Source organism: Ogataea polymorpha (genome assembly GCF_001664045.1).
Source record: "Ogataea polymorpha strain NCYC 495 leu1.1 chromosome Unknown OGAPOscaffold_1, whole genome shotgun sequence".
Taxonomy (NCBI): Eukaryota; Fungi; Ascomycota; class Pichiomycetes; order Pichiales; family Pichiaceae; genus Ogataea; species Ogataea polymorpha.
Genome location: NW_017264698.1, coordinates 664,026 through 684,086, shown reverse-complemented (window position 1 = coordinate 684,086; position 20,061 = coordinate 664,026). Strand labels below are relative to the sequence as shown.

The 20,061-nt window shown below is 48.6% G+C and overlaps 12 protein-coding genes across 12 annotated transcripts; 7 read left to right on the top strand and 5 right to left on the bottom strand.

Annotated features, from left to right (window-relative positions):
• Positions 1 to 173: 173 nt before the first annotated feature.
• OGAPODRAFT_15221 (tubulin beta chain) lies at positions 174 to 1,888 on the bottom strand. The gene is made up of 3 exons (XM_018353586.1): positions 1,833 to 1,888; positions 1,681 to 1,716; positions 174 to 1,639 (listed from the first exon to the last, which is right to left on the bottom strand). Exons 1-3 carry the CDS (start codon positions 1,842 to 1,844, stop codon positions 341 to 343), a joined length of 1,347 nt encoding a protein of 448 aa, XP_018213144.1. The 5' UTR covers positions 1,845 to 1,888; the 3' UTR covers positions 174 to 340.
• Positions 1,889 to 1,998: 110 nt separating this feature from the next.
• OGAPODRAFT_15220 (uncharacterized protein) lies at positions 1,999 to 3,998 on the bottom strand. Its single transcript, XM_018353585.1, has one exon. The coding sequence runs from the start codon at positions 3,091 to 3,093 to the stop codon at positions 2,062 to 2,064; it is 1,032 nt and encodes a 343-aa protein (XP_018213143.1). The 5' UTR covers positions 3,094 to 3,998; the 3' UTR covers positions 1,999 to 2,061.
• A 146-nt stretch (positions 3,999 to 4,144) lies between these two features.
• Positions 4,145 to 5,500, top strand: OGAPODRAFT_15219 (uncharacterized protein). The gene has a single exon (XM_018353584.1). The coding sequence runs from the start codon at positions 4,206 to 4,208 to the stop codon at positions 5,283 to 5,285; it is 1,080 nt and encodes a 359-aa protein (XP_018213142.1). The 5' UTR covers positions 4,145 to 4,205; the 3' UTR covers positions 5,286 to 5,500.
• On the bottom strand, positions 5,364 to 5,975 carry OGAPODRAFT_6106 (uncharacterized protein; the record flags this gene model as incomplete). The annotated part of the gene is made up of 1 exon (XM_018355781.1): positions 5,364 to 5,975. The coding sequence occupies one exon, from the start codon at positions 5,973 to 5,975 to the stop codon at positions 5,364 to 5,366; it is 612 nt and encodes a 203-aa protein (XP_018213141.1).
• Positions 5,976 to 6,635: 660 nt separating this feature from the next.
• OGAPODRAFT_15218 (uncharacterized protein) lies at positions 6,636 to 9,552 on the top strand. Its single transcript, XM_018353583.1, has one exon. The coding sequence runs from the start codon at positions 6,861 to 6,863 to the stop codon at positions 8,667 to 8,669; it is 1,809 nt and encodes a 602-aa protein (XP_018213140.1). The 5' UTR covers positions 6,636 to 6,860; the 3' UTR covers positions 8,670 to 9,552.
• OGAPODRAFT_91943 (uncharacterized protein) lies at positions 6,636 to 9,559 on the bottom strand (the record flags this gene model as incomplete). Its single annotated transcript, XM_018357072.1, has 1 exon — positions 6,636 to 9,559. One exon carries the CDS (start codon positions 9,557 to 9,559, stop codon positions 8,855 to 8,857), a length of 705 nt encoding a protein of 234 aa, XP_018213139.1. The 3' UTR covers positions 6,636 to 8,854.
• Positions 9,560 to 9,668: 109 nt separating this feature from the next.
• On the top strand, positions 9,669 to 11,403 carry OGAPODRAFT_15217 (uncharacterized protein; the record flags this gene model as incomplete). The annotated part of the gene is made up of 1 exon (XM_018353582.1): positions 9,669 to 11,403. One exon carries the CDS (start codon positions 9,672 to 9,674, stop codon positions 11,364 to 11,366), a length of 1,695 nt encoding a protein of 564 aa, XP_018213138.1. The 3' UTR covers positions 11,367 to 11,403.
• Positions 11,404 to 11,570: 167 nt separating this feature from the next.
• On the top strand, positions 11,571 to 13,361 carry OGAPODRAFT_42012 (uncharacterized protein; the record flags this gene model as incomplete). The annotated part of the gene is made up of 1 exon (XM_018355430.1): positions 11,571 to 13,361. A coding segment is annotated over one exon (1,791 nt), but the record flags the coding sequence as incomplete, so codon positions are not given.
• Positions 12,689 to 14,666, top strand: OGAPODRAFT_15216 (uncharacterized protein). Its single transcript, XM_018353581.1, has one exon. The coding sequence runs from the start codon at positions 13,765 to 13,767 to the stop codon at positions 14,614 to 14,616; it is 852 nt and encodes a 283-aa protein (XP_018213136.1). The 5' UTR covers positions 12,689 to 13,764; the 3' UTR covers positions 14,617 to 14,666.
• Positions 14,667 to 14,718: 52 nt separating this feature from the next.
• Positions 14,719 to 17,972, bottom strand: OGAPODRAFT_96697 (uncharacterized protein). Its single transcript, XM_018357910.1, has one exon. It carries the CDS (start codon positions 17,936 to 17,938, stop codon positions 15,953 to 15,955), a length of 1,986 nt encoding a protein of 661 aa, XP_018213134.1. The 5' UTR covers positions 17,939 to 17,972; the 3' UTR covers positions 14,719 to 15,952.
• On the top strand, positions 14,774 to 17,086 carry OGAPODRAFT_91939 (uncharacterized protein; the record flags this gene model as incomplete). Its single annotated transcript, XM_018357071.1, has 2 exons — positions 14,774 to 15,824; positions 15,859 to 17,086. 2 exons carry the CDS (start codon positions 14,774 to 14,776, stop codon positions 15,879 to 15,881), a joined length of 1,074 nt encoding a protein of 357 aa, XP_018213135.1. The 3' UTR covers positions 15,882 to 17,086.
• Positions 17,973 to 17,991: 19 nt separating the features above from the next.
• Positions 17,992 to 20,037, top strand: OGAPODRAFT_91937 (uncharacterized protein; the record flags this gene model as incomplete). Its single annotated transcript, XM_018357070.1, has 1 exon — positions 17,992 to 20,037. One exon carries the CDS (start codon positions 17,995 to 17,997, stop codon positions 20,035 to 20,037), a length of 2,043 nt encoding a protein of 680 aa, XP_018213133.1.
• Positions 20,038 to 20,061: the final 24 nt, after the last annotated feature.

Genomic DNA, 20,061 nt, shown 5'->3' with positions numbered 1-20,061 from the left:
GGCTCGTACGTAATAATCACAGAACGGTCTTTGGAAATCGGCCCCGCGGCCAATTCCTGGACCTCGGGTAGAGTCTGGCAAGAGACAACGAGGTTGGGCCAAAACATTTAAATGCAAAAAATAGCGAGAACACAGCCTTGAACAGAAAACGATTATATCTGATTACTTGACAATTTAAGGGGGTATATTGAATAAAACTAGTCGAGACAGATTTCTGGCAGAGTTCCATTCGTATGTCGTCTGCAAGTGTTCGGCTATCAAAAGCAAGGCACAAGAGGGGAATCTCGCATAAACCCAAAGAAATGAAACTCAACCAAGCGGAAAATTAGATACCTTGCTCTTACTCCATTATATCCTCCAACGGAGCCTCATCAGCGTAGTCCAACTCCTCTTCAATGTCGTTGGAGTCCTGGTATTGCTGGTACTCGCTGACAAGATCGTTCATGTTGGACTCGGCCTCGGTAAACTCCATCTCGTCCATACCCTCGGAGGTGTACCAGTGCAGGAACGCCTTTCTTCTGAACATGGCACTGAACTGATCGCCAACTCTTCTGAAGAGCTCCTGGATGGAGGTCGAGTTTCCAATGAACGTGGCGGACATGTCGAGACCCTTTGGAGCAACAGAACAAACGGCAGATTGAACGTTGTTTGGAATCCATTCGACAAAGTAGTCGGAGTTCTTGGTCTGCACCTTGTGCATCTCATCCTCGACCTCCTTGACAGAAACCTTACCTCTGAAGAAAGCAGCAACGGTCAGGTATCTTCCCTTTCTTGGGTCGGAAGCCGCCATCATGTTCTTAGAGTCAAACATTTGCTGGGTCAGTTCAGGGACAGTCAGCGATCTGAAAGATTGCGATCCGATGGAGGTCAGCGGAGCATAGCCAACCATGAAGAAGTGCAATCTTGGGAATGGCACAAGGTTCACGGCAAGCTTTCTGAGATCGGAGTTCAATTGTCCTGGGAAACGGAGCGAAGTGGTGACACCAGACATAACTGAGGACACAAGGTGATTCAAGTCGTTGTAGGATGGTTGGTTCAATTTCAAAGTTCTGACGCAAATGTCGTACAAGGCCTCGTTGTCGATACAGAAGGTCTCGTCCGAGTTCTCGACCAGTTGGTGGATAGACAAGGTAGCGTTGTATGGCTCCACAACGGTGTCGCTGACTTTTGGAGAAGGCATCACAGAGAAGGTTGCCATCATTCTGTCTGGAAACTCCTCTCTGATCTTGGAAATCAACAGAGTACCCATACCAGAACCGGTACCACCACCCAAGGAGTGGGTGATTTGGAAACCTTGCAAGGAGTCACAGCCTTCAGCCTCTCTTCTGACGACATCTAAGACAGAGTCAACCAGTTCGGCACCTTCTGTGTAGTGGCCCTTAGCCCAAACGTTGCCCGCTGAAGATTGGCCGTATATGAGATTATCTGGTCTGAACAAGTTACCAAACTCTGACGATTTGACAGTGTCGATGGTGCCTGGCTCCAAATCAACGAGAACTGCTCTTGGCACGTATTTTCCACTGCTTGCTTCGTTGTAGTAGACGTTGAGTCTGGATTTCTGGATGTCGTTTGTTCCGTGGTAGTTTCCGTCAGCATCTAGACCGTGTTCGCCGCAGATGGTTTCCCAAAAGGCAGCACCCTGATACGTTAGCACACATAAAACGCGTTAGATATACTTACAATCTGGTTACCACACTGGCCAGTAGACAAATGGATCTGAAGATAGTTAGTATTTGGTTGAAACACCCACCACACGAAACTCGTGGTGGGTTGTGGATTTTCAGGCGCACACAACGCAAATACGCGTCGCAGACCAGACCTGGCACACTTACAATTTCTCTCATTGCAACTTGCGGTGTTGTTAAAGCTTAAAGACCTTAATAATTCTAATAGTTCCAATAGAAAGGCCGTGGTATATTGTTTTAACAAATGTAAACAAATGAACTACTGCTTTTGAAAAAAACATTTGCCAACGCCAAAATATTTGGCCGCGCACGCCTTGTTTACTTTTCATTAATGCATTCGAGCTATTATCTTTCCAGGGCTCCAAAACCAGGGAGCTCATGGAATATACACTTTGCTGTACCCGTCAACCTTCGATCGGCAGCACACGCACTCGTTGAAGTTGCGCACAAACAGCGACACGCGGCAGCTCTCGCAGATCGCAAGACACTTGCACGGCCACAGGATCACCTGACGCGCGTTCACGTGACATATCACACAGTTTCCCAGGTCTGCGTCCTGGACGACGCGTTTCTCCCTGATGAGGTCCATGAGGCGCAGGTCGGGCGCGTAGTTCTCGCTAAACCGACGCCGCGTGAGGGTGGACGACGAATGCAGGTGTTGTTGTAGAATGCGCGCAAACTGAATCTCTTCTGGCGACCGCGGATCGACTAAAGACTCCAGGTCCTGTGCAGAAACCAGCTGGGCTAGCTCGTTTTCCTCGCCGCTCTCGTCTTCGAGCTCACTCTCGCTCTCCAAAAATTCAGGGCTGTAGTCTGCCGAGGAATCGAAGTCCGACAGCTGGTAGCTGAGCAGGAGCTGTGCGTAGTTTTGCTGCAACTGCTGCTCGTCAAGCTCATCAACGTTCACCCGCTCGCTGAGCAGCATCTGAGCGTTGTGTTCGCGCAGCCTGCGCCAGTCCTCCTCACGCACGTCGCTCACGACACGGTCGTCGTCGGCCACAGAGAGCGGTCCCCAGACCAGCACGCCCAGCATCTTTGCGAACCCAAACAGCAGTCGCCGCATGTCCTGAGTCCGTCGCATCACCATCCACAGCTTGGACTGTTTTTTCCGCTGCTGTAGCTGGTGCGCAGCCAGTTCCGGATGGTTGTCCACTTTTCTGCCGTATCCGGGCTGTGCAGCCTCCAGGTAGGTGGTGGCAGGCACTTTGACGGTGTCGAATTCCTTCACGTAGCTCTGTTTGGACGCGGCGTTAATGACGAACGTGCCCATGTTGATCAGGGCGGTGTAGAAATCGTCTGCCAGGGAGACGTCGATCGAGTCGAGGTGCTGGGTCAGCGTGCTGAAGGTGAGATCGGAAAAGGAGCCTTTAAACAGCGCCGCCAGCAGGAAAATGAGCAGACTGGACATTATAACGAGTAACGTGATCATCTGCGGCAGATATCCCATCACAACGGTGAACGGCATGTACGTGATTCTGCCGGATATAAACGTTTTGGTGTACAATGTAAGTGTGAAGGTGCCAATAAGCACGGAAAAAACAAGCCGGTATTTCTGCTTGTCAAAGAGCCCGAGCAGATGGATATTGAGCTGGTGTGCAAGTGCAGTGGCCGCGATAAGCAAAAGTTCCGTCGACGGCCGGTTTGCCGTCTGCACTTCCTGGAACGCCAGCGAATACTCGAACAGCGTGAGCCCGTTCTCGATGCAGGGCTCAGACCCGCTCGTGACGGCGATAAACGTCTCGAGCACCTGGCTGAGACACAACGCCAGGTAGAACGGTTTCAAAATTGCGGGTGTCGGGCCGTAAAATGTTGTCTTTTCGCCTTTATAGATTGTCGTTCGTGCAAAATACTCCGGACTGTAGCTGAGCCCCAGAAACGTGTAGCTTGCAAAAGTGTCTCTGTCGAAGTCGTAGTAGCGGGGGATCAACTTCTTGAGCAGAGGCGACTGCGTGTATAGTTTGAGCGCGGCAAGAAGGCCGTAGGCGCCTTCCATCAGCAGGTAGATCGCTGTCAGTCGCAGCAGGATCTTGGATGCTTTTGGTAGTCTTTTGTTGGTTCTCGTGCTGGCAAAAATCACTATGCGGTTGAGAATGGTTGCTGTCAGCATGCACAGCAGCGCAAATGGTGAAATACAGTACGAGATCATGGACTTGCTGCGATTCCCAGGGATCCCTGCCTCGTTGGATTGTTCGACAACGGCATCTGCAAACGCATCAAACAGCCGTTTCACTAGCCACGAGGACTTGACGTGGTCGGGCGAGCCACCGCCATGGGCAGGAGTGACGACCGAAACTGACACTTCCGGGACTGCGGTCGTCATTTGAGGGAATGGGCAGATATTCTAGAGCTTACCAAATTTTAAAAAATACAACACATCTTTGCACTGGCCATATGCCACCCAATTTCAAAAAGAGTGGGGGGCTAGGTTTCGTTTCTTCTCCTGCACCTATCTCCGTTGGTGAATGTCCAAGATAGGAAACCAAACATACTTGTTCTCGACTGCAATTGCAGAACCAGCAAATGTACGACGCGGCCCGGCTATTCGAGAAACTTTCGTCGCAAGCACGACTGGGCTCGGCTCAGGACCTCGAACTGGACGTTCCCTGTGTCAATTCGCTCGTTTCGAAAGAAAGTGAAATTGACCAGGGCTCGGGAGGAACAATTTTCAAGTGTCGTTTGAACTCGGATCGCAACCAAATAGTTGTTCTCAAGAGCTTCAAGCGCAGACCGCAAGAGTCCATCAAGGCGTACTTGTTCAACTCGCTCAATGAATTTGCCACACTGAAAGCCGTTCAGGGACATGCCTGCATTCTGGGTGTTTACGAATTTCTCCTAGAAAGGGGACAAGACCAGCCGTTATATTCCATGTTGATCCAGTATTGCAAAAACGGCGACCTCTTGTCGCTGCTGTCCAAAGCTCGAAAACTGAATTTGCAAATTCCAACCCAAAACAAGGACTTTCTTTTCCTCAAGTGCGCGCAAGCAATCAAGTTCCTTCACTCGAGAAACATAGTACACAGAGACATCAAGCCAGAGAACTTTTTGATCGATGAGAAAGGTGAGCTCAAGCTGGGCGACTTCGGCAACGCGATGGACCTAAACCGCATAGAGAGCTACGCGGTAACGTCCGAGTTTCTTTCACTTGGCACCACCTCTTTCAAGTCGCCGGAGCTGTATCTCTATAAAAGCATTCCAGACGACGAGATTGACGCAAAGAAAATTAATTATAAAGCCATCGACATATGGGCCTTGGCCATCCTGTACTTTAACATCGCCATCCTACAGAAACCATGGGCGGAATCAACTTCCAAAGACTATGAGTTCAAAAAATATAAAAGTAAATATGAGTTGGCGTCGCTCAATCAGCTGGATTCCTACCAACTGAACAAGAACCTGGACCCCATCTTCTTGAAACTGCCTGAAATTAGCAGACAAACCATCGTAAAGATGCTGAACCCGGATCCAGATGGAAGACTCACCGCCAACGAAGTTCTCAGAAGTGAGTGGTTGATCCAAGTCAACATATCGCTCGAGGAATATGCGAAGAAATCCTTATCGAAAGGGCGAGATGACGAAGTGTTGCGAATAATCAATATCTGATTGCAAAGCTTCACTCCTCAATCGCAGCAATTGCATTGAGCGAAATCAAATATAGCGAAAATGCAAACCAAAAGGGGCTCAATACAGCTCCATTGAACCTAACTGTCCCATGTTCTTCGATTGGAGATTGAAAGGGTCTTCGTGTGTAACTAAGTCTACTGTATTCTGTGTCTTCATTATGTCAGTTCCCATAGGATCGAATAAATGACTGTGCTCCATTTTTGTTTGCGTAAGACGGTTCTCGACGTCCACGTCGTCGTCCAGATCTGGCTCCTCAGAATCGGAGTAGTACAGGCCAGATAGTGGTACTTTCGACTGCTTTTTCTCGGTCGAGTCAGTAATAAGCCCCAGCATTTGCATCGATCCAATCAAATCGTTCATGAGGTGCTGTTCACTGATTTCAGTTGCGCTCTTATAGGAAAGAGATCTGGGGTTGGAAGTTTCCTTGTATAATAGATTCAAATTAATGTCTTTCGAATACTTGCTCTCGTTGATGTGATAATTGGCCGGTATGATGAAAGGAAGACAGCATACTGCCAAATCGTTATAATTGAGACAGACTGACTCTCTATCCTTCTCCAAACCGGCTTCTTTGGTGCTATCCTTAACCAGATCTTTTCCCTGTGATTTTTTCTGTCTGGTAGCAGATTGGGTTTTACGCTTTCCAAATCTTCTGTCCTGTCCTCCCATTTGCAAAGATGATGAACACATATACAAAACCGCAAACGAAATTCGAGGGAATGGACTTGCTATTTAAAGGGGAGAGGAAACAAGACGAATCACAACAATCGCAAAGTCAATATTGTGGTATTCTTCATGTATGGATTTGTGACATGCATAAATTAGATACATAAAGTTACAGAATTTACATAATCCATGGGCCTGAAAGCACTAATCAGTATTGTGCTATGCGTAGTGGAACCTGGTCAGGGTAATACCGTTGGAGATACATTTTACCCGGCCGAGTGCATAAAGGGCTGACCGAGCTAGGCAGTATATTTTATCGTTTTAGGAAAGTGCTGCCAAAATTCAGTAAAAATCGACCCCAGCTGCGTCATTTTTAGCCAATAAGAATTGAAATCGTCATTACGTAAACTGGGCCGACTGGAAGGGCAAAAAAATCGACGTTTTCCCATTTCCACAAAAGAAAAAGTTAAACCTATCTCTATCTTCAACCAAGTGGATACCTTGCCATAATACTATGCTCTATCCCTTTTAAAGGGTCAAATCAATAACATTAAGTGCCAGTCAATTTGTTCTCTCAATCTGTTGACTTTGATACGCTTTTATCGCTCCAATATATAATAAACATCAAACCATCTATCAACAAACAGCAAGGTTTTCCCACTGGATTGGGTACTAGAAAGGTCATTTTAGAGTCTTTTATTACCACGTGAAATTACTCAAGCTCACTACATCACGTAGTCTACAAATTCCCGAAGTTATCGAGTGTTTATAACATTTTATCACCGATCGACTTATCAATTATCTCCATTCGGCTGTTTGGCTCAAACTTTTTTTTTCAGGGCTAGCGAAAAACGCGTATTTTGGGTGCATATTATTATCGCCATAACAATGTCTGGAGAAATGGAAACAAAGCTAAATAATACGTCGGAAGACACATTGACTCCGAGCACCAGGGAAGATAATCACGATGAGCCTAAGCTAAATGAACAAATGTCGAATCTGTCATTGAAAACATCGAACCTCATACCGAGTGCTGTGTTGAAAATCAAGAATGTGCCATCGGATACCACGTTAAGGGAGGCATTTCTCATATTTTCACTGTGTCTAGATGAAGTTGTGTTCGTCGATATTGTCCATGAAGTGGACTCGCCAACTCATGGATCGTCTCCCGTGCCTTTGAATAACGGCACGATCTCGACATCGCTTTCTAGTCATGGTTCTGTGTCATCGAGCCCCGTCATCATCGCCAAATTCAGCTCGTTGAAAACTGCGCAACAAGTTGCGCAGCTTCTTGACGATAAATGCCTATTCAGTACTGCATATCAGCCGGTTAACGTGGAATTGGTTAACGACCAACTCGACCAAACTTCATCATTTGCTAGTTCGCCTTATGCACAGACATCGCCATCCCACAACTCATCAGCTCTTCCGGTAATCAGCTCGCTCGGCCCTCCTCAGACATCGAATATTGGACTTAATAAAAGACCTCCGCTAAGCACGCAAAGATCGAGATTTCTTTTTAGCGATCCATTTTCAAGTCATAATAATCCAAATATTCCTCCAGGCTCTTCCACTTCGTCAACCTCATCATCAGCATCGCAAGCACAAACTGTTCCGTCTCAACCGACTTCAGCCCTGCCAGGCGGATTGGTACCAGGGCAACAGGGCACAGCTCCTGTGGCATCAACGTCATCCGCGCAGAACGTTTTTGATCAATTGACCTCACCTTTGTTGGCATCAACAAGTAAAGGGGTGCTTCTGATGGATTCGCATAATGAGTACGACCAGATGGTCAGACCGTGGTCCACGGGAAGCAATGGCCTAGCCTCATCGCAGCATAATCTGAGTACATCTAAGAGTGGGTCCTCTCCCGCAAATAATACGCCGACGAAGAACATCCCTGAGTCGTTGACCATCAACACCGGTCTGGCTTCCTCCCTTCCGACGGGATTACCCACCCCGATCACAAACGAATGGGACAGAAGAAGACAAGGTTCTGCATTTTTCAATGGAAATCAATCGACGCCTGCCACAAGTGCCCCTTCGCAGCCTAACGGAACACAACAATCGATGCTTGTTAACGGAGCTTCAACGCCTTCAATCACATCGCCTCCATTCCAGCAATCGCTGGTTCAGCCTGCTCAACAGCAACAGCAGCAGCATATTCCCGAGTTGTCATTGTTGGCCAGAGTGCCTCCACCTGCGAATCCAGCTGATCAAAATCCGCCATGCAACACACTGTATGTTGGTAATCTGCCACCTGACGCTACAGAGCTTGAACTTCGTACTTTGTTCCAGCCGCAGAAAGGTTTCCGCAGGCTGTCCTTCCGAACGAAGCAAAATACTGGCAACGGATCAAGCTCGCATCATGGACCAATGTGCTTTGTTGAGTTCGAAGATGTTGCTTACGCTACACGGGCTTTGGCAGAACTGTATGGCCGCACCCTTCCTCGTGCCAATGGATCTACCTCGAATAATAAAGGAGGAATCCGCTTGAGTTTCAGCAAGAATCCACTAGGTGTGAGGGGTCCGGGCCAGAACAGACGGGGATCCAATAATCCAAACTACGGTTCCCAGAATAATACAACGCAGAACGGCAATGCTACCGGGGCTGCTGTGCAGAATGGTGGAAGTCAGTACAATGGATTCCAACAGTTTTCCTATCAACAAATGCCACTTTCCCAGTATCCGAAATGAGCTTGGTTGTCGATCATGAATTTTCCATTGTATTACTAGCTCTTGTTATAAGTTTGTCGATTTTTCCAGCGAATAAGGGACATTTTCCATATCATTAAGTGTGTTTATTCGGTTCTTTTGCTTGCCATATTTCATTCTCGTATGAATTGCATATATTTTTGCTAACCATTTCGTCCGTATGGTAACTAATCGATTTTTGCGCATTGGTCGATGCCGGGGTAGTCTGGCACGTCGATGTTCCATTTTTCTGCAAACGTCTTATCGATGAACCTTCCTCCCACATAATGTAACGCTCCGTTCTTCAAAAGCTTTGCACATGGCTTGGGGGCTGTGAGAGACACGAGCAGGTCAGGCTGGTAATCCGAGATTTCTTTGGCAACAGGGCCCTCGTCGACATCCCAACCGGACGGGATGTCCACGGCGATGATTTTCTTCTTGTTTTTTTGCGCCTGTAGCATGCTTTCGATGACTGTGTCGAACGGTTTGCGGATCGGCGGCTTGAACGAGAACCCAAACAGCGCGTCCACGATCAGGTCGCAGGACTTTAGTTCTGGTGTGAGGTCAGACACAAATGGAACGTTGAAGTTGCGCAGCTGGGTAGTCAGTCCAGTGAATATTTCTCTGTTTGTTGGTTTTGGGTAGTACACTTTTGGGGTGTAGCCGAACAGCTTGAGGTGTCTGGCGGCCACAAGGCCGTCTCCACCGTTGTTTCCTGGGCCGCAAAGGATCAGGCAATTTTTGGTGGAGGAAGGAGGGTATTCTTTGTAGATGGCCTGTGCAACGGCCAGACCTGCCAATTCCATGAGCTGGTCAATTGTGAAGCCCATGGTGGACATGAGCTCCTGATCCAGCAGCGCTGCACGGGCTGCCTCAATGGTTCTAAAAGACATGGAGATAATTCAGGAAATTGAAAAGCTGCCCGATTTGAGCATGACAGAAAATCAGAGCTATTTGGACGCGTGAAAAAACAACAAAAAAGGACACTCATCACCAGCTTGTAAAATGTCCAAGAGAAACTCTTCTGCGGTGCTGAGGCGCCAGAAAGACCTGAAGCGAGGCATCCGGTTCACGGTGATGGTGTGCGGGTGCGCAGGAACTGGCAAGACCTCATTTGTGAACTCGCTTCTCGACAGAAACATTCTTCCGCACAGGTACCAGTACCACAAGCCGACCGGAGAGGAGACGATCCGCAAGACCATTACGTTTGCCAACCTCAGCGGAGTGGTTTCTGACGCCACCGAGTACGAGAGAGTCTTTGATCCGGAAGTGGCGAACCAGGAGCCTGGAATTTCCATCACAGAGACGTCTGTTGAGATCCTGGACGAGGACGACTCCAAACTGTTGCTGACGATCATTGACACGCCAGGCTTTGGTGACAACATCAACAACGAGGTGTGTGCTACGGAAATCATCAATTTCCTCGAACAGCAGTTCGATCTCGTCCTGGCAGAGGAGACCAGGGTCAGAAGAAACCCGCGGTTTGTCGATACCAGGGTACATGTCTGCCTATACTTCATCACGCCTACAGGTCACGGGCTGCGAGAGCTGGACGTCGACACGATGAAGAAGCTGTCGAAGTTTGTGAACGTGATTCCTGTCATTGGCAGAGCCGACTCGTTCACGAAAACGGAGCTGCTCAATTTCAAGAGAAACATCATGCAGGACATAGACCATCATAAAATTCCGATCTACCAGTTTGAGTACGAAGCAGACGACGACGACGACGTCGTGGAGGAAAACCGGTATCTGAGCGAGATGCAGCCGTTTGCCGTGATCACGTCTGACGACGAAGCAGAGATCAACGGCGTCAAGACACGCGTCAGAACCTATCCATGGGGGTCCATCGACATTAACAATACAGAGTACTCGGACTTCCCAGTTCTGAAGTCTGTTCTTCTTGGCTCCCATCTACAAGACCTCAAGGACATTACGCACGATTTCTTGTACGAGAACTACCGTACCGAAAAATTGATGAGTGTCACCAATCTTGAGGAGCTGCATTCTGCTGAGGCCGGAGGAATCGTGTCGGAACCACCTTCGATGTCGAACCTCGCCGATATTGCCAACTCCAAGTCCATGGCCAAGTTCGATGCGCCTTCGCAGAGAATCTCGTCTATGCTGTCCACGGGAACCACAGGCACCACCAAGATCACCAAGGACAACAAGGTGGACTCTGTGGCTTCGAAACTGAGTGCAACCTCGCTGACAGAGCCCCCAGAGATCATCAAGGGCAAGCCAGAGTCAGACTACTCGTTCCAGAAAGACGACGAACTGGCCTCTTTGGTGGATGACAAGGACGAGACGCCTGTGGTCGCCGGACTTGCGGGCTCGAACCCAGCTACACCCACCACGACGCCTCGGCTCCCGCACTCTGCTTCTGTCTCGTCTCAGTACTCTGGATCTCCATCGATCAACGCCAGACAGCTTCGTAAGATCAGTGAGACCGTGCCTTATCTGCTCAAGCATGAGACTTTGATGAGTAAACACCAGAAACTCGAAGAGCTGGAGCGTAAGTCTGCACAAGAACTGGCTAAGCGTGCTGCGGAGCTGGAGAAGAAAGCCATGGAGCTGAAACAGAGGGAGAAGATGCTGAAAGAGCAGTTGGCGAAGAAAGAGAAGCTGCTTGTTAAGGAAGAACCTGCGGATACTACAGCGGATACCGCTAGCTTTGTAGCTGGAGACGACAAGGAGCAGTAGATGTATTTAAAAGCACAGAAAAAAAGATAGCACCGACGCGTCGTCTGTTTTTTTTTTTTTTTTTTTTTGCCAGTCGAACGCGGACGATTAGGTAAAGTCGAAAAACCTCACATTTTTGAACGTTGTCCTAGAGTTGTGCAATATTTCGCGTCCACACCGCTTCCAAGCTTTGTAATTATATCCCCAATGGATGCTGTACGGCCAACCTCGCCGCGGCGCGTGAAGGTATACACTCTGGAAGATGACAAGTGGGTCGATCGGGGCACAGGGTATTGTTCAGGAATGCTGGAGGGAGGCCCCCATTTCCTTGTTCGAAACGAAAATGACACCTCCCAAACGCTACTCAAGGCCACAATCGAGGGCTCCACGCAGTACCAACGACAGCAAGACACGCTAATTGTTTGGACAGACAGTCAAGGGAACGACTATGCTCTTTCGTTCCAGGAGCCAGACGGCTGTCTGTCGCTATGCGAATTTCTCATCAACATCCAGCACACAATCGAGCCCAATATATCGCTGGTGGCTGTGGTATCGAACGGCCAGGACGGCGAAGTCACAGAGGTGATTGCCGGCCCTGTGCCTGAGCCATGTTTCCCCACCGACACGAACCTCTCTGAGCTTCTGGAACTCTTGAATCAGGGCGCAAAGTCCAATAAATTCAAGGATACTCTACTGGATTTCATCAAAAACGACGGCTTTTTGACAAAGCTCATTGAAACGTTCCACAGAAACGAGCAGAACAAGAATCTGGTCAACCTGTATTATTTGTGTGATATTGTCAAGACGTTGGTTTTCTACAGTGAATCGGCCATTATGGAAACATTTGTGGACGATGACGCGATCGACGGCATTGTGGGAATCCTCGAATACGATTCCGAGTTCCCAAATTACAAGACCAACAACCGACAGTACCTTGCTGAAAAAACTAGCTTCAAGGAGGTGATCCCGATTCAGAACGACGAAATAAAGGATCTCGTAAAACGCACTTTCCGGCTCTATTTTCTCAAGGACGTGGTGCTGGCAAGACTGCTGGACGACGCGTCCTTCAACTGTATCTCGACCATGATTCATCTCAACGAAGACCAGATTCTCAAATTCATTCGCTTGGATCCCGAGTTCCTGCCCGCCTTATTCAAGCTATACGACGACATTAACGACCTCAGCGTGTCCAAGGCACGCGACGGAATAAAGCTGATCCACCAGTTCACTCTCATTGCCAAGAAGTTCCAGCCCGTGCCGCGATCCGAGTTCTACAAAGCCTTAATCGACCAAGGTCTAGTGAGACTCATACAGTTTGCATTCAAAGACTCCGCCACAGAAAGCCGAATACTGGCGACGGAGCTTATTGTCGCCATAATAGAGCACGATGTGCTTCTGTTCAACAAGAACGAGACCGAGATCGACACCACTTTGATCTCCATCCTTATCGAAGTCCTTTTGCAGGATCCCAACGTTGGACTGAAAACGCAAGCATTCGAGGCCATCAAAGTTCTGCTGGACCCTGCAAACATCGCGCAATCGACCCTGCCCTTTAATTCGACTCTCGGAAATGCAGACAGCAACGTCGACACGAGCCTGGTTGAATCGGGCTATCTCCAAAGTTTTTATAAGGGAGCTGCAGAGAAACTGTTTTCGCCACTTAAAAAGAGCATCTCCAGCCCGTCAAGCAAGTCCACCACCATCACATACTCCAACCTGTGTGAGCTGCTCAACTTCGTGGCAAGAGAGCACGACAGAACCTTGAGCAAAACGTTTATTTTGGAGCACCATTTGCTTCGAGGAATAGGCAATCTCCACCACAAACGCTACTCGTTGCAACTACGGCTCAGTGCCCTGCGTTGCATCAAATCGATCATCATGCTGGACGACGAGGACTATGTTCGCTACCTTATTGAGAACGACGTGCTCCATGAGTTTATGAACCTGCTGCGGGAGACAGCTCGGCAGAATAATCTGGTTAATTCTGCTTGTCTTAGTGTTCTGCATCTGGTGCTACAGAACAAAGCTCTTATGAACTTCAAGGCGTTGCGCAACTACTTGGTGGCTAAGTATTTAGACACATTGAGTCTCGACCCTATTGGACTGGAATTGATTGCATCCGGCCAAGACGCACGAGAAGAGTCTCTGCAGGCCGAGATTACAGAGGTGAGTCCCACGTCCCCAGATATTCCCGATGATGTGGAACAAGAAAACTCTCCGCTGACGTCGAAAAACGCTCGACGGATCGAAGATGACCTTGCGACGCCAGAAAAGAAGAAAAAGCTGAATAACATCATTCTTAAGGCAGGAAAAACTTTTCGAATCAATAATTACACCGAAGAGGAGGAAGCTAGCGAGACGTGAGAAAAAAAATTGTGGGGAATAAATGCATGTGAAATAACCACCTTCCCAAACTATCATGAGTTCCTCTCCCTTCCTGAGTGTATGGCAGCCAGACCTACTCAAAGACAAAGTTGCCTTTGTCACTGGCGGCTCGGGCACTATCTGCAAACGTCAGGCCGAAGCGCTTGTCACGTTGGGCTGTTCGGTAGCAATAATCGGCAGAAACACAGAGAAGGCGACGGCTGTTGCCTCGGAACTGAACCAAGTACGAGGAGACATCCGGGCAATAGGCATCGGAGACTGCGACGTGCGCAAGCTGGACGATGTGGTTCGTGCCGTCAAAAAGACAGTGGACGAGCTGGGTCGGATTGACTTTGTCATCTGTGGCGCGGCTGGGAACTTCATTGCCGACTTCAACTCTCTAAGTGCCAATGCGTTCAAGACTGTCGTGGATATCGATTTGCTGGGCTCGTTCAACACAGTGAAAGCGTGCTACAACGAGCTAAAGAAGAACAAGGGCGCGGTTCTTTTCGTGTCTGCAACCTTCCACTACTACGGGGTGCCTTTCCAGGCACATGTAGGGGCTGCCAAGGCAGGGGTTGATGCTCTGTCCAACGCTCTGGCTGTTGAACTAGGACCGATCGGTGTTCGTGTGAATGCTATTGCTCCTGGCGCAATTGGCAACACGGAGGGGTACAGAAAGCTTTCTTCGGGATCTCCGATGCAAAAGAAGATCCCGCTACAGAAGCTGGGCTCTACAGACGACATTGCGCAGGCTACCATCTTCCTATTCAGCAACGCTGCGCAGTACATCACCGGCACTGTGCAGATAGTCGACGGGGGATTCTGGCACATGGGGCCCCTTGTGACCACCGAGTTGTATCCCGAACAACTACTGAAACGGCTTGCTCGCGAGCCCAAATTGTGAGAAACGTGATCATGTAGTTTTTTTAATGAATCATGACCGTGACTATTTTCGCTACTCAATCCCCGTATATTCGGTATTTGATTTTTTTTTTCTATCTCGGGGACAGATCAAACTCCGAGCATGATATATATGGTGCATTTGCCCAAGCCTTTTCGCAATGGCATCTTCTCTCTCATCATTTGAGGCCAGGACGACGGTGCCTCCGTCTCGAATTGGGACGTTCCTCAATGACGTGCTTGCAAACTTCCACCCCATCTACTTTGTCATCAATATGGGACTGGGTATCACAAGCTTGGTGATGTACAACTTTCCGATCGAGGTAATCCGTGTGGGGATGAGATACGTGGGAATCTTGTACTTTTTTATTGACCTCGTTGCGTTTATCATCATCCACGCGCTTTTTTTCCTGCGCTACTTTGTGCTATTCAACCGCTACGACCGTGTCTCATTTTGGGGGCTGCTCAAAGACCACCGGCTCAGCGTATTCCTTGGAGCAGAGGTCATGGGTTTCGGCTCGTTGATCAACATGATCCACTATTTGAGACCCGAATGGACGCTTTTCACGTACACGCTCTGGTGGATACAGGTAGCTCTCAGTCTGTTGTGTGCCTGGGGAGTCACGTTTTTAATGATGGCCGTGAACAACCTCGATGCGAGCGATCTCAACGCCACCATTCTTCTTCCCGCTGTCACCCTGACAGTTGCTTCTTCCACGGGCTCTATTGTGAGCGGCAAACTCGACTCTGCCAGCTGGAAGCTTTCTTCCGAGATCATCACATTCATGCTCCTAAGCAACGCTCTTCTGCTCGCTTTCCCGCTCCTATCTGTCTATTTTTACAAACTACTCACATCAGGCTTGCCCTCCAAACCTAGCATCTACTCGTGTTTCATCCCTATCGGCATCCTGGGACAGGGTGCATTCGCCATACTGCTCAATTTCCAACAATTGGCCGATCTTCTCCAAACCGAGCCAGCACTCATCAAGGCCACAGCCCTGCTCAGCCAAGAGTCTCTGCAAGTAGTGGCCGCACTGCTTCAGCTTGGATCCGTCTACGTGGCCATGTCTCTCGTCTCAATGGGCATCTGCGTGACCGCGATAGGCATTTTTGGGGTTCTCAAATACGGCCTCATACACAAGTGGTCAAAGACGCTTTGGGCATCGACGTTCCCGCTGGGGACCATGGCCGTTTCCCAGTCAGAGCTGTACAGTCATACCGGCTGGCTGGGCTTCCAAATCACAAGCACCATTTACTCATTTGCTTTGATTGCAGTCACAACATGCTGTCTGGTGAATACCTGCATCTTCGAAATACCTATTCGAAAGCATGAGGTCTGATCACTCCTCGAAGCGTGAAAGTCCGGAAGCCCTGACAGGCTCTGGACTGTCAAAAATGTATTCATAATACTCCTCCTCTTCACCATCGGCATTATGCCGGAACCGCTTCTCCATGCGCGGGAGCCGCGCCTCTGCGGCAGCCACCTGTGCATCTGTACCATATTTGCGCTCAAACAATATTAATGCATCTATTATCTGCTTCTTCTTTGCACCCTCTGTAGTGTCGATGGTTCTGTTGAAAACGTCGCGACAACGGTCCTTGGCCTCCGGCGTGACCTCGAACTGGAACTCGTCGTCTCCTGTTTCTTTTAGGCGGCGCACAAACTCGTCAACTTGTTGCTGCGTCGGGACTTTCAGCTCCATCATGCACCGTTGTACCAGACTTCTCGCGTCGCCTTCGGTAAGCTGTATTATGCGGTCCCTGATCTTTCGAGCATTGTCATAGTTGCGCTCCTCCATCTCGTACTCGTAATATGCTTCCAGAACTTTCTTCTTCTCGTTCAAGGATAAACTGTCCTCGTCGGACGCCAACTGGTAAATTGCAACACAGCGCGCCCTGTCCCCCAAATCTGCCTCCAACGAAGCAAAGTCAATCCAGTTCGAACCATCGCGGGGATGCAGTTCTACCAGTTTCGTGTATACCATCCGCACCCGGTCAAATTCGCGAAGCTGTGTCTCCAGCTCGATGTAGAACCTCATAACTTTCATATCACCGCACAATCCAATACACCGTCCTAGCACCTTCCGCGCAGCAGCCAGCTGGCCCTGCCGAAGCTCGAACTCTGCATACATCACCCATATGCGCGAAAAAGTGAAACTCTTGTGAGGAATGAGCGAGATCAGTTTCCGGTATAGCTCTCTGGTTTTTTCAACGTCTCTTTTTTCGCTCCATATTAAGTACTTCATCCAGAGATAAATATAGCTGAGCCACCCGCTTTTCAACGCACTCGATGGAATCGTACCTGTTGCCTCCTCTAGTTTGCGCTCGTATTGTTTTTCGTCAAAAATTGGCTCCACAAGCTTCAAATACACCCACCATGTATCGTAGTCGTGCGGTTTGCTTGCAAGCTCCTGCTCGTAAACAGCCATCCGCTTGCTCACCACTGACGTCTCGATCGACTCTTTCTGGCCATGTTGTTTTTCAAATTGCGTATAGTCGGCGCGCAGCTCGACCTTCTCCTCTTCTGGCAAATGCTCAAACCCGTAATCGAAAAGCAGCTTCGCCTGCTCCCAGTTTTTCATCGATATCTCAAACTGTATCCACGAATAAATGATCCTTGCGTCCAATTTGCCTTTTTGTCGCAAATCTTCGACTCCGAGCCTGTAAACGTTGCGGACATTGACCTCATCCCCGTGCTCTTTCTCAAACTCCGCCCATTGAAGCCAGGTTGCAGAGCCGGGATGCATCACCACAAATTTCTCAAAAAGCAATCTGGCATTCTGGAACTCGTTGTACCGGGTCTCAAAACGAATATAGTGCTCCCACACCTCAGGACCCGGTTGCCACTGTAGCCAGTTCTCGAATATTTGGCGTGTTCCTACAACATTCCCCACAGACTCTTCCACCGCAACGTATTGGTACCATAATTTGTCCACACGAGGAAGAAGCCTTGTCGCTCTATCCAGAAGGTTTCTGGCGTGGTTGATGTTCTTGCCCTTAAGCTCTGTCTGGATGTATCTGATCCACAAAGGGACCTGTTTATGATCGACTTCGAGAGCACGCTCAAATATTGAGCGTGCCCTCGCGTAGTCCTTCTGGTCAATCTCAAACTGTGCATACCGCATCCACTGGCCAAAATCGAACCGCTTTACACGTAGAGCTTTCTCGTACTCTGTTCTTTTCCGGCCTTGGTACTCCCGCAGCTCTTCCAAGTCCTGAATCTGGATCTTGGCTGGCTGCACAGGTTTCTGTCTCCTCTCGTACGCCTCAGCCATCAGCTGAGATGCCGAGACCTGCTGCTCAGCAAACTTGGGTTCCTCAGACATGTTGAGATAATATATTTTTTTTATTTTCTTTTGTGAAATATTTACTTCAAACGCGCATGTCTCTCTTTGAGGGCCATCGATTCCTTATAATACAGTCCAGCCAGCTGTCTGCAACCAAGGCAGAGAACTTGAAAAAACAGATCATTAGCACTGGGTACAATGAGGATGGTGGCATCTTGCTCAAGAGGAATTCTGACTTGATTCCAATATCTAACGACAAACTGGCAAACGTCACGCTGATAGTCTCAAATACAATAGATTTTGTGGAATACCAGCTCGCGGAAGAATTGATGATCCCTGTTGTGCGAGATGCGTGGGTGGTAGACTCGATTGCTGCGAATCTGATAGAAACATTGCGATCGTACTCACCTGATCCCAAATATTTCCTTAGCACTGTAAGTATATGTTGCGCAGCTTCGATTTGCAAAGGCGACAAGGAGGTCCTTTTCAGCGCCGTGCGCTCCTTTGGCGGAATACACACAGACTACCTGTCCCGAAGAACAACCCATCTGATTGCCCTCGACACAGACGACGACATATGCCGTATGGCTATCGCGTTCAACCAGGCTTGTGAGCGGGAGCTCATTGCGATCGTGAGACCGGAATGGCTTCTGGACAGTATAATATCCAAACGCAAACTCGAGGACGACAGATACCGCGTTGGCTCTAAGGATCGATACGCAGAGCCGGCGACTTCTGTTTTGTTCAAAGGACGGATCTTTTTTCTGGATGAAGATTTTAATATCTCGAGCCGAGTGAGCTCTAGCCTGAAAACACTTATAGAACAGCACGGGGGCAAGGTAGATTCTGAAGATCGGGCAAACACTTACATTGGGAAGTATCGAGGTGGCGAGATGTACCAGCTCGCCTTTGAGGAGAAATGGCCTATTGGAAACCTGAATTGGCTGTTTTGGATGCTATTACGCGAGGAGTGGATCGCTCCAGGTAAAATAATGCTCCACTATCCATATCCAAGAGAGGCGCTAGAAGGAATGGATAGGGTAGTGGTTTCGGTCACGCATTATACCGGAGACTCACGCCTGTATTTACAGCAGCTGGTGGAAATCATGGGCGGAACATTTACAAAAAACCTTCGACAATTCACCACTACACATCTGCTTGTCGCGAAACCAACGGGCGAAAAATACAAATACGCACGAGAGTGGAACATTAAATGTCTGAATCATTTGTGGCTCGAAGAAAGTTACGCCAAATGGGAGCTACAAGACGATTCTGACCCCCGATACTTGAAGTTTGGGGACCAGGTGGGCGTTGCACACGCTGTTGGCCATACAAGCCTGGATGTTGGATTGACTAGTAGCCAGAACCCGCGTACTGATTCCCAAAATGTGTCTAGCTCACTTGAAACGCCACGCAAAAAGGCCAAGCCAAACAGCAAACCGTACAACATCGTTGCAATACTGACCGGTTGCGATCAGGAGTTCAGTGCTTCCGATCTCCGAAATCTCAACAAAGTGGGTATTAAAGTTGTTGAACAGCCAACAAACTCCCTTAATTGCATCATTGCTCCTGGCATTCTTCGAACGGAAAAGTTTCTCAAGTCACTGAGCAAAAGCCCGAAATATTTACTTACGCCGATTTTCCTCATGGACGTTCTCGCTACCGTACGCTCGCATAAACTGGACGATTTTGAGCGCGTCAAACCACACATCGACAAATATGATTTGTCAAAACATATCAATTTCAAGAAAGACCCCAAGATGAAGGAGATATTCTTGGATCCCTCGCTAGGGGCCCAGAATATCGTCAAGCTGATTGAAAATTCCAACTCTAAACTATTCGAATCGGGAGATTTTTGTGTGTCAGCTACCATTCCAGGCGGGCCAGATCTAATCAGTAGCATTGTGAAATCGTTTGGTTGCCGGGAGTGCCTGATTATCGACAAAAAAACCAAGAGGCTGCCCAAAAGAGTAGCAGCTACAAGATACTTACTCTGCGAGGCAAAGGATCAACCACTGCAGAACCATTTTCGCAAATTGGCTGATAAGGAGCAGTACCGTATAGTGGAGTGGAATTGGGTCGTTATGTCCATATTCAATACCAAGCTAGTGGATAGATTTATAATCGATGAGAGCTAAGTTTTATCTATCACCCAGAAAAAA